This window comes from Patagioenas fasciata, chromosome 2 (genome assembly GCF_037038585.1).
Source record: "Patagioenas fasciata isolate bPatFas1 chromosome 2, bPatFas1.hap1, whole genome shotgun sequence".
In the NCBI taxonomy this organism is placed as follows: domain Eukaryota; kingdom Metazoa; phylum Chordata; class Aves; order Columbiformes; family Columbidae; genus Patagioenas; species Patagioenas fasciata.
The window spans coordinates 94,759,358-94,772,059 of record NC_092521.1 but is presented as its reverse complement, the minus strand read 5'-3'; the positions used below and the strand labels follow the sequence as shown (position 1 = coordinate 94,772,059).

The window sequence follows — 12,702 nt, the reverse complement described above, 5'->3', positions numbered from 1 at the left end:
TACATAGAGTTCAAGTATGATTACTCCTCAATGTCGGAGTCTGAAGAGACAACTCAAGCTAAAATGATCACCCTCTCTGCAAGTGAACCCAGTGTCAGGATGCCGGGGTTTGTCAGATCTGCAAAGATATTTTTTTTAAGCTGTGATTTTTTTCACTCCATAATGAGTTAATTAATGTGTCCCACTAGGAAAGCAACCCTCATATTCTTTGCTCAGCTCATGCCACTGCTTAATGACATGAATAGCTCATTACCTCGCTAATGATTTTATAATGGTGATTTATCTAAGTTTGTTTAAGGGAATGGCTCTATTTTGTTTAAGCATGTGCTTCCTTCCAGTGCGTATTTCCTGAGGCCGCTTGTCTAACCAGTAGGTCCTGCTGACTCAGACAAATCCTTACTCCAATTTTTGTTACATTAGCTCTTATCTCTAAGAATGTCTGGTCCAGACTTAGCAAGTCAAAGCCACTCAGTGGCTTTCAAATACAAACCGAGTCACCTCAGAAGCTGACTGCTCACTCCAACACTGGAAAAGAAGCAAAATACTGCCCAAAAACCTGCGAAAGCCAAGCAGCTGGAGAGACTTATGGAAAACTAAACCAGCTGCTATGTTTGTGGGATGCTAAAGGCCTCATGGAAATCTGTGGAGCTCTCAGTGGAACTCAACTCCTTGTAGCAACACCCCCTTTTAAAACAGACTCATCCTTTTTGAATTTGCGACCACTCTCCTGGAGGAATGAGCTCAACATCCCTCAAAGGCTCAGTCACAGGGGTCAACAGAGCTAGGCTAACTGCACACCCTAAAGCTTCTTCCAGACCTCGTGGCTCAAAGGCAGCCAGCTTGTCTCCAGCAGCACTCCCTTATGACAAACCCCAGTGCAAACTTCCTAGCACATGCTAGGAAGCAGAAGGGACATCGTTTCTGCAAGGGAATATATGCATAATACATGTGGTGAATTTTAATATAATTACTAATTTATACACATAAAAAATCCTCTAGTACAAAATTAATTTTCCCTTAAGCTTCTCTGTAATTTTCTTAAAGTATTAACTGCATTTTTTATGAACACCTAGCTGATGAATGTATTAATACAAGGGCAGCTCCAGTTTTGCATCAGATCTCACTCTCATTTGTCTCAATACCTAACACTTGTCTTTAACATTTAACAATGAGTGGGGGTTAATGTTGATTTGCGAAAGCCTGACTTCAGCTCATCTCAGTGTCAAAGCCAGAGCAGACTCAGCACAGGCTATATGAGGGGCTGTGTCCACACCCCCAGCATGTTGCGGCTGTAGCCTGTCAGAGAGGAGGGCTGTTAGTTTGGGGTCACGGATAATTCATTCTGTCTCTACCTTTTTAACTAATAAGGAGCACAAGTCTGATGAGGAGCGGCTGAGGGAACTGGGGCTGTTCAGCCTGGAGAAAAGGAGGCTGAGGGGAGACCTGATCGCTGTCTACAACTACCTGAAAGGAGGTTGTAGCATGGAGGGCGTTGGTCTCTTCTCCCAAGTAAGAAGTGACAGGATGAGAGGAAGTGGCCTCAAGTTGTGCCAGGGGAGGTTTAGATTGGATATTAGGAAAAATTTCTTCACGGAAAGGGTTGTCAGACATTGGAACAGGCTGCCCAGGGAAGGGGTGGAGTCACCATCCCTGGAGGTGTTTACAAGATGTTTAGACAAGGTTCTTAGGGACATGGTTTAGTGCCAGAGTTTGGTTAACAGTTGGACTTGACAATCTTAGGGTCTTTTCCAACCAAAATGATTCTAAAAGTGTAAAAAATAGTGTTTCTCGAATACTATGCCGCATCACCTATGGCAGGACTGAGAGATCTGTGCTTGGGACGTGTGTAGCCTCGAACATCCACACGCTCAGCAGGGTATGATCATACACTCATTCATACCTGGCTACGTACTGGCTCTACAAGAGGTTCCCTGTCGTCCTCCTTCACACACACACACTATTTACTTTTGATATCAGAAGAACAGACATGCAGCTAGAGCATGAGGATTTAAAAAATAAAATAAAAGGAGGTTACACTTTATTAAACAGATGGCATGTGCCTGCATACCGCCACCTAAGAAGGCAGCATCAGGTCGTCTGTGTAACTTTCTTTTACAGCCCCTAATTCTAAATGTTGTTTAGATCTCATGGTGTGTTCAGTGGGTGTTGGAGAAACATCTGCTGGTTGTTTTTTTCTTTTTTAAAAAAAAACCAGTATTCATTGATAGTCTTAAAAAATTAATCATCTCAGCTTACCTTGTTAGATGCCTACTTAATTCATGAACTTCCATTTCAGTGCTTTTAAATTCATTAAGCTCTTTTCGAATGGCTGCCTGCAAAGGACAAATAAACTCATAAATGTATAAATGAGAGAGATCAAAATAAGTTCACTTTGTTCTCAAAACAGTGTATTAGAAGTGAAGCTTTTATCAGAGAGAGAAAGAAAAACATATAAAAAGACTTTAAATGTGAAAAGGAAAAGAGATAAACACATTCTAAATCACATAAAGTGAACAGATAAATGCTGCAGTTGAATGACTCGATTTGAAAATGTATCATAGACAATACAAGATACAGAAGCCAATTTTGGCTTATTACATAGAAACTTTAATGTACAAAATCCGAATTAGCATAAGCATGAGACAAAAATGTGCACCGGAGCTTCTCAAACACTGCAGTCTGTTTCAGAGCTGGACTGCGAGTAAACTGGGCCTGGATCTCACCAGACTTGTACTTGAGATGCCTCCTGCCTTTATGTAGTCCTGAATTTCCTCAAGTGAAGTTACCTGAAGTGGCTGAGCTCACTTAGCAGGGAAAGAGGAGAGCCAGGCTCCCTGTCCTCCTGCCTGCCCTCTGCCTCCCTTCTGACCCAGCTGTGCTATTTGCTGAACTGATTCAATGCACTAATCCAGGAGAAAACCAGCCACAGGCAGGAGACCCAGATACCTAGAGCCTCCATGGTTTGTCCACGAGGGAAAAGAAAACCAGAGGTGATGGTAGCAAGAGGAATACTGAAGAATTAAAAAAAAAAACCCAACGGGTGACTTGGAGGGACACTGTTTTGTGGTGGAGAGGGTGCTTAGCAGAATGGGCTCAAGTCCCAAGCCCCAACATCAAGACTTCTGACAGCCATGAGATATTCGCAGCTCATAAGTGGGTTTCACTGGGAATGTATGGAGCAGATGTGCAAGGTGGCTGGTGTGGCCAAACACTCCCAGGGATTCAAGCTGTGTGCTGCTGCCTTTCCATGGGATGCTGAAAACACCAGCATCAGTGGCTGCATGTGGCTGCTCCAGTTGGCGATACTCATCTCTATCAGGAATTTTTCTTGATGAAGGAAATCTAAACTCGTATGAACAGCATAAGCCCAAGAGAGGGCTTTTGCAACCGCCATGGGTCCAGCCACCTTTGCCTTGACAAGTCCTTAGCGATAGATTTTGTGAGTGTGATCTACAGAAAATGCCCCTTGTGCTCCTTCTGCACCGCTTCGGGTTTTTATTTACCTTAGAAATGCCTGTCAGGCTCTGCCTCCATCTATCAGGACAGAGCGATAGCAATGCAGCAGCTCAAGGGCCTACCTTCAGCACACCAATTTGCTGCTTAAGTGACTGTGAAAGAGGCCACGTGGGCTGCTGGCTCTCACAAGGTCTGAAATCTGTTCCCCCCTGCATCCTTCTTCTGTTGGAGGGATTTAGAAGTGCTCTTTTTATTCCCCTAGCAGTCAGAAATGGTAAAGATGAAGTTGGACTGAAGGCAGTTCCCTACATCCAGCACACAGAGCAAGATCTACTGACAAAGAGAGAAGTCCATTACTAAAATCTATTTTTGCAATAAATCTAGCCTGTGCTGACCAATGAAGATGGTTATTGAATCAAAGCTCTAGAAGAAAATAATCTTTTACAGGATGTCGCAGCTTTGTCAGGCATTTTAGAGTTGCTTCCAATTTGTCTGGCTATTTTTTCCAACAGCGGACATGGTAGTGGGAAAAAAACAGGTGATCTGAATGGTAGAAATCAGAATACTGCCTACATGACCCAAACCCCCCAAACCAAGATATCTGCTTCCTTATGCCATAAGAGACATTAATATTAGAATGACAAATGTTTCTTCTTCTCCTGATTTGCTGAGAAAAAGGGTCATTTGGAGAACTGAAGCCCTTTGCTCTGTGTATGGACTTAGCACATGCATTATAAAAAAGAAAAAGTAACCTCAAAGTACTTTGCCTTAATAATGAATTCTTTACCAAGCTACCCTTGATAGTGGTATTTAATACTCCTTCTTTTCATAGGGTGAGGAAGGACCTCTCTGGATACCAAATCTCTTTTCCCAGCTAACATCTCTCCATGCCTCTCATCCCAGACAGGGATCTCTCAAAGGCTGCAGAATCAGTTGGAGATTTATTCCTTCCCTCATCTAACAACTGGGAGAATATAACCAAGTCAGTTGAATAAGGTCTTGTCCAACGTGGTGAGGTAAAATGGGAAAAGCTAATTTAACCCAGTATATTATGGTCTGTGGACAATCTAGAGGAAGTTTTTGGTTTTGATTTTATTTTTTTTTTTTCAAATCAGTTTATGCTACATTAACTTATCCAAAGCTAAACTAAAACAGCCATCTGTCAAGAAGAAAACCAGTGGTCACAAAACTATACAACTCCTTTGATAAAATTACACAAGCAGAACAGGCTGCCCCTTCCTCTGTGAAAAAAACCAAGAGTACCATCAATGAGTGGCATGGCCAGGAATCCTGCTCCCGTCTCTAAATATTGGACATCACGGTCTCCATTGCTGCATGAGTTCCACAAAGCAAACAGACTAAAGTCACCGATCAGTCTCATAGTCTGCTTTTCTGACAGTGGCCATAAAATGTTTAAGTCTTCTTCCTGAGGCACCATTAAGACCCTCAGGATATTACTGTTATAATTTGCCAGCAATTTAACTTCTCTGCCGCCAGTGCTGCCACAAGAGATGTCACTTAGGTAAGGTCCCACTGGTGCTGAGGACAGCCTACTCAATACCAAACACACAGCCTTCCTTCATCTGCAGGGCTCATGTGATCTCAGTTTAGTGCTTGAAATACTCAGTGGAATGGGGCAGAAATCCTGAGTAAACACCCCTGTCGTAATACACTAAAGAGAAGTTTCCTGGCTTCAGTGGGAGGTGCTTTTGCCAATTATTTGACCTGCTGCCATTTGTGCAGCCAGGCCTACTCTGTCCTGGCACAGCAGTTCTGGCAAGTGCTGCTGTCACACCGCTCTGCTTGGTCTTGCAGGAGCTCTCAGCTGGCAGCATTATGTGGCAAGACCGAAACCAACAAACCAGCAACGGGGTTTGGGACCTCTCCTCAAAGGGCTTCATATTATCCCCTAAGTGGCACAGTGCCATTAGGCTTGCTCCTGGTGTCCCACACATATAGGAGCCTTCTTGCCAAAGATTTATGACTCAAATAACAAGCCTTGTGAATGGGAAGAAATCACAGGTGTGTTGGGAAGGGAGCTCAGGTGGACGTTTATTCCTTGACACCCTGAAAGATGCTGTTTGCCATGACACGCTCTAGCTATTCCGATCATGGCTCTGCTGAAGTTGCTCCACTTACTTTGTCAGCGGCTGTGAGTCGTGTCCAGGGTTTGTCCGCCCTCCTGTCGTAATCCTGTGCGTCTGCCACTTCCACGTAGTCACTGAAGCGGATGAGGATCTTCCTCTCACGTAGCTCTTCTACCGTGGGCCTTTGACTCAGCTGCAGGTTTGAGGAAGGAGTGGAAAAAGACATCAGGACTTCTTTACTTTTTCCTTGCAGAGTGCCGCTTGGGGATTTATTTTCTACAACCATAGTCATGATAACAAGAGGGTTCAGACATTCCCGGTACCGATTTTTAATCAACCTTTCAGAAAATTGCTACTTGGGAGATAACCTCTTGTTATAGCACCTTGAATATCATCTCCTACCTTGCTGCCTGAGCAGCCCACTGTTGTTTGGGAAGCAGCTGCGGCTGGAGACCCCAGCAGAAATGACATGTAATACAAGGAAGTCTCGTTGTGCACGGAAGTCTCAGGAAGAGACAAAGACCACAACACAACTTTAAAACGATGTGCAGAGGTTGTATGCTCCCCAGCCTTGAGCTGCTGTGTGTGCTGCTGTGCTGCCTGGGAAGAGTCAGGCAAAGGCACCGAGCACCTCCTGCCCTCAATTATGTGCAAAAGGTGACAAGCGACTTTTCTTACCATTCTGATACTCTGCAGATTTGTCCTTACCTCCAGAAAATACAGACAGGATGATGACTGCTCCGGCAGGGGGATGGGACTAGATGATCTTTTGAGGTCTCTTCCAATCCCTAACATTCTGTGATTCTGTGTGATTCTGTGATTCTGTGACTAGTGCTCATTGAACTTTTCACTGTGCACTGCAGCTCAACTTTGTGTCACAGTGTATTTGACTTTTAAGTTTACATTACATACCACAACACCAGAAAAACAATTGCAAGGGTGGATAGTATCACATCAAGAAAGCATCTTCACTGTTCCAAAGCATTTCTTTCAAATTCCAGAGCAGAACAGGCAGCCACAGACAAAACTCTCCTCTCAAATTAGAAACGGTAGTGTGCGGGTAGTCCACGTATCGTACAGCCTGTTGCATGGCCAGGGGCAGGAGCTGGCTTTCAGCGATCAGTTCTCCCTAGATGCACAGCATGCTGCTTGGTGTCAAAAGCAATTACACAAGTGTGTCTGAAGACGGCGCTACATATGTGTGTGCATGTGGCTGTACATTAGCTGCAAAAGTTTCACCATTAGAGTGAAACATTTGTAATCGTGATATATGAGGAAAAATAGTATCAGTATATCACGCTATTCCTACTCATTAGAAATAGGTGTGTTTTACAATACTTCACCCTTGTGAATAGTGAAAGGTCTGAATATTTCAGAAAATGCTCGAGACTCTATACTGGAAAGCCATTTAGGCTCCTGGATCCTGACATGCAATTCCACCTTCCTCCCAAAATAAGTATCTCATTTCCCTGTATTTCATTTTCCAGGGAGAATTAAGATTCAAAAGAGCCAGGATCTTAAGTGGAGGGTGAAAAATTTGTGAGATCACAAAAAGATCCTTGAAATCCCACCTTTCTCCAGCATTTAGGTGCTGATGCAAGATAGCTTCACCACCCTATCCTGCCTCTGACTTTAAATCCCTGTATGCTTATTCTTGGCATAGATAGTTGCTTCTCTCTTCTCTTTTTAGAAAAGATAGTTGTGATGAGAATTGACAGTGGGGCTGCTCTCCTTACACAGATAGCCCTGAACATGTACTCATGAACTGGGTTCAAACACCTCATGTAGAGAGTGTGCAGAGCTGCACTAAGGCCCGACCTGTGAGACAGGACAAGGGGTGATGATTTTAAACTAAAGGAGGGGAGATTCAGGCTGGGCATGAGGAAGAAATGTTTTACAATAAGGGTAGTAAACACTGGCCCAGTTTGCCCAGAGAGGTGGCAGATGCCCCATCCCTGGAGACATTCCAGGTCAGGCTGGACGGGACTCTGAGCAACCTGATCCGGCTGAAGATGTCCCTGCTCATTGCAGGGGGCTGGACTAGATGGCCTTTGAAGGTCCCTTCCAACCCAAACTATTCTGTGATTCTATGCTCAGGGACAGGAATCGGGAAAGATCTCCTGGCTGGTTTGAAAATGAACAAATTAGAAACTTATGAATACCACAAAGTTCTTAACACTAGACAGTTTTCTTACATCCACCTTCTTCTACAGGAGACATGAAGCTTCCTGGGGTGAGCTGCTCCGTGTGTTTGTCACACAACATTCCTCCTATTTCTTCCAAAAGCTTCCCAAGAAAAGCCCCATTTTACATATTGACATTCAGGCCAGCCAAAGAGCACGTATGCAGTGGGGTTAGCAAGCTGTTCTGAACTCAGATTACAGGTTTTGGGGACCTTTTTTAAAAAAACACGACACATACACCGTAGGCATAACCTTTTTTTTTCTTAGACAACAGGACAAACCTATCTGTGAGCTACAGTACCATGTCAGAAAGTAGACTGAAACACCTATAGATTTAAAAATGTTATTTTTCACTTTAGCAGAATGGGATTTCCTCTTCAGCTTGCAGCCCTGCTACCTACGCCTAAGTCACCTACAAGACAAATACACACTGCAGTTCATAGATGGGCTTTTAAGAAAAACAAGCAAACCAAACTGCTATACCATGCTTAGAGTATAATCACAGTTACGCTACGAGTGAGACTTCTCTCTATCCTACGACTCATCTTGAATGTGATTTCAAATGGGTAGTTTTTCCTTAGCGACCCAGTGTTAGGAGCTGCAGATTTGTATGCGCTAATGCATTATTACTCGGATAGCACAGCAGAATTCTGCTTCCAGTTATTTAAAATCTAAGCCCTGGCTATGGGAATAATCTTTATGCTGAAATATTATGACAACACCCCAAAATTTCAAAGATAAGGGTGAGACTCCATCTTTACTTGCATCAGCTGCTTCTTTTCTCTACAACAGCACAAATTAAGGATGAATCACCGATATTATCTGTACAATTCTCAGCTTTTCTCATTTTTGGACATAGCCTAGATGTTGTTTCAGATTAGGATGGAAGTTTTTAAAAAATAAAATGTCTTATTACATGGAGTATGATGACATCAACAAAATATCAAATCCTGTGGATTAAGCTCTGTGTTCCTAAATGGCTACGAGGGAAGCAGTAGCTCCTATAAGCTTTCCAAGCTGGCAGAGGGCTTTCACAAAATGACTGGCTCTATTTCACAGCTTCTGTCAGCTCTTGACACTAGTCGGCTTTCGGGTTTGTGCTAATCTAAGTGATTAGCAAGTTTGTACAAAGGAGAAGGCAGGTGGCTGCTGATGCACTGAAACGTGCTGTGCCCGGCTGATGCCTCAGAGTCGAGAGCACAAGAGCACCAAGAGCCACGGAGGCAGGGGTACTTTTGCCAGCAATGTGAATTCACTGCTGGTATTTCCCTCAGTGCTGCACTGGGTCTCAAACAGCTAATTTGGCTTTCTTGGTGAGCTGGGTACAGGTTAAAAGCAAAGAAATGACAGTAAATGTTAAGGTCTGCATGACAAAATAAGACAAATCTGAGGTAAGTTCTCATGTTCGCAAATGGAGAAAAACCAAACTAGGTACATCAGCCGCACATTTCACAGCACTGAAACTCACTGTAACCCTTTGGGGGGTGTGATGAATGCTGCACTGAGTTATATGTGAAAAAAATGCCAAAGGTGTGAGCACATTATGAAACTTTGGCATTACTGTGCATTTTCATTCTTAGGTGACACCTCAATGTAAGACAGACTAAATGCTGCTGCTTCTTTTCCTCTGAAGTCAATACAACTATTACTGTGTGTTATTTTTAGATGCCCTGCCTTTGCTTCAGAAACCTACAAGCAGGGTAATTCCAGGTTCTTCTAGAGCCCATGGGAGTGGTGGGCAGTGTCTCCATCCCCACACAGCAGCTGGGGCAAGCAAAGCACAGAGACAGAGCAACCAGCTCAAGGTGACCCAGAAAAAAGGTGCACTGACTCTCGTGCCAGTGCTCTGGCTGTGAAAGAGTCCTGAAATGCACAGCTTATACCACATAGTTCATGTATAGCCATAAATCTACATATATTTACATATATACATACACTTACACAAAATGTATTCAGTACATTAAACCAAAGGGCCCAGTGAGGGACAATCACACTGAGTGGTTTTCTAAAAGCGATTAATTAAAACTGAATGCTTAACAAACTGCCCTGCCTCTTTCTTATGCCATTGCAGAGATTCCTTTGGAGCTGCTAAGCATGAGGGTCTCTCAGTACGTCTGGGCTGTCCAGAGCACCCTTAACTCTTAAATAGTTGGGAAAATAGCTTTGCTAACGGACTCTTAAGTCGCTCTACTGTAGGTGTCAGTGCAATGCCTGTTCACAATAAGGGCACAGCTCACCTGAGATCTCACCTTGCAGTTTATTTTTATGACGTGTGAGCTGCAGTCTCTTGGGTTGAAATTGCTTAATGCTACACAATCCTTCTTGGGCAACACCCGAGACTGAGCTCTGCTGCTTCTAATGGGCAGAAAAAATAGGGCACATTTGAAACTTGCAGTAAAAGGACATGGTCAAGGATACGATGCAATCACCTGCACAAGGCTGTGGTGTTCCACAAGGGGAGAAAGGGATCTTTAATCACCGAGCTAGACCCTTTTTTACTTACTTGTGTTAATGGCAGAGGGATGTGCATGTGTGTGTCTGGACTTTTTCTGGGCATATACATTTCTATTTCTCTATTTATGAAGATTTGTGAGCTGAGGGAGAAGGAGAACTTTACAGATAGTGACCTCATTATTTGAGTGTGAACCAGAGCAAAATCCCTTTCAAAGTGAATGGATTTGTATTAATGCAAAAGTAGCGTAAATGAGGACAGGACCCCCCATGTCTTGTCACAGGAGGTCAAGTTTTCCTCTGTATATGCTGGATCACTGAAGATAAAAATGGACACGTTTCAAGCTTTGACACTAAGCCAATTTGCAAGAGAATGTTTAACACAAACACCTTTCTTCTTGGCATGGGAAGTGAAGCAAACCCAAGCACTGCCACCAGGTAAAGTGAAGGGCAACATACTATTGTCAGTCCAGCCTTGGGAAATGCTGAGTTTGCTCCACTTCAGTCACAATGATGCTTATTGTCTTGTCACTTCATTGTTGCCTGCTCTGTTACCTCGTTAAAATGTTATGGTTGTTATTTAGGGAAGAATCCAAGGTGAAAATGTACAGATATTAACTAGCAGTGCACACAACCCCCCTTCTCCTTTGCTCCCCACCTTTTGTGGTATGACATAGGAGAGGGATGCAATGAAAATGCCCCAAAGACCTTTCCCTCTGACTATAAATGCAGCTTATCCAAATTAGCCGCTAACCTTTTTTCTTTTCTGACCTTTTTTCTCCTGCCTTCCTCTCACCTCCCTCTGATGAGTCCCACCTCTCTCAAGAGTTCATTATTTTGAACAGTCTGTGCTGATGCAAGCCAGTGGAGGTCAATTAAAGAAAAGATTGAAAAGCAAAACATTTCCCAGTGAGGCATCAGTTTGCTCTCCAATAAAGAGAGTTTAAGTTGTACTGGGGCAGGAATTTAATGGGAGTAAAGACTTCGGATTATTGCACGGATTTTAAGAAACAGCCGCACCTCATCACTTTGGTTGTTGTTATTACTGCTATGAGATTTTTTGAATTTTCAAGCTAGATCACTGGGAAAAATTAGCTATTGACAATGGGGGATAGGAAGCAGTAAATGGGCAGCATGATGCTATTCGAAAGAAAAGAAGGTAAGAAAAGTAGAGTTTTATTCTTCCTTGCACGTGATTTGTAGCCTGTTATGTTAATCCAGGCTATGACTCTCTGTCTGTAATGGAAATCCTCACGGGGAGTTCAGGCTTGTGTTAATTGCCTTGGTGCCTGGCCAAATTCACCATGGTTCAGAGAGGATAAATTCTTAGTAGTAATTCCTGGGGGCCCAGAATTACCTTCTTGTGGAGGCAACTCTTCTCCAAGAAGGCCTCTGCACATTGTGGGCAAAGAACAGTGCTCAGAGAAAAACCCTCCTAATTCACATGCCCCTCCACTCAAACAAAGCTGCTTGGTGGGCAGGAAGAAGGAGCACGGAGTGGTTGGATGTGCAAACCCAACCATGGGCATCGCAGGTGACAGACAAATATGCTTCATCTCTTCTTCCCTGGGCAGGAGGAACGCGAGCTACAGAGGAACTGTACCAAGCAGTATCTGCCTCCTTTCTGTTCTTTGAATGGCAGCTACTCCCTATCCCCAGTTAATCTGGAGTTACATGAGTCTGAGAGGATGAAAAGTGCTTAAAGGGGCAGCTTGCTACAGGTCACCTGTTTTTTTTTTATTTTTTTATTTTTAGAAATTGCCTGTCCAGATGAGGAATTCAACTGGATATTTATTGCTAACTTTAATAAGGCATCTAGACCTAGCAAGGTAAATCTTACTTATTACAGTATGTCATGCTACAACTTATCATCATAGTACTATAACAAAATTTCAGTGCTGAAGGAATTTTAAGAACAGCTTTTTAATGGATGGTGTAGGTTGTTCCCTTGGAGTTGGAATGATGCCACCAAAAGAACCGGGGACAGTAGCAGTTTCTACAGTACAAGGTCAAAAGCCTTTTCAGCGGCTTCTGCAGAACCCCCTTCCCTTCTTAGTAACAACTCCACATGGTTACAAGGCGGCAAAGTGGAACTTTCCTTATCTTGAATTTACCCTGTGGGCATGTGTGTGCGTTAAAACTTAGTGCAGACTGAAAGGTCTGCTTGGCAAAACACCTGCTCTGCTCAATTAAACTTCTGCTTGATTTGAGGTTTAAAATCATTTGGTAATAAGACTTCAATACAAATCGACAGAAGGAGTCTGCCACTCTGCTGTAGACACAATGACACACCTGGGACATGCTTATGCAAGACACAGCTGGGGAATAACAACAATTTTTGCAGGATTCACTAGGTGGTTGGCATTTCTAGTTGTTATCTATCCACTTGCATGCTTTATTCACTTCTTTCCTCTACTGGTTTCTCAGCTTTTATGACAGTATATTTAGTAGGTGAGATAAAAATTTGTTGAACCATGCCTGTGGTTCTTTCATTAAAATTACAATATGTCACTAGAACGATTTAC

The 12,702-nt window shown here is 43.2% G+C and overlaps 1 protein-coding gene across 8 annotated transcripts in view; it reads right to left on the bottom strand.

The window, feature by feature from the left end:
* The window catches only part of PHACTR1 (phosphatase and actin regulator 1), a 318,656-nt gene that overhangs the window by 5,127 nt on the left and 300,827 nt on the right, over nt 1-12,702 (bottom strand). For all 8 annotated transcript variants that reach the window (XM_065832917.2, XM_071804574.1, XM_071804572.1 and 5 more), the window contains 2 exons: nt 5,596-5,736; nt 2,257-2,333 (listed from right to left, as the gene is read on the bottom strand). In XM_065832917.2, the coding sequence (XP_065688989.1) occupies nt 2,257-2,333; nt 5,596-5,736 (218 nt within the window). The remainder of the gene's footprint in view (nt 1-2,256; nt 2,334-5,595; nt 5,737-12,702) is intronic.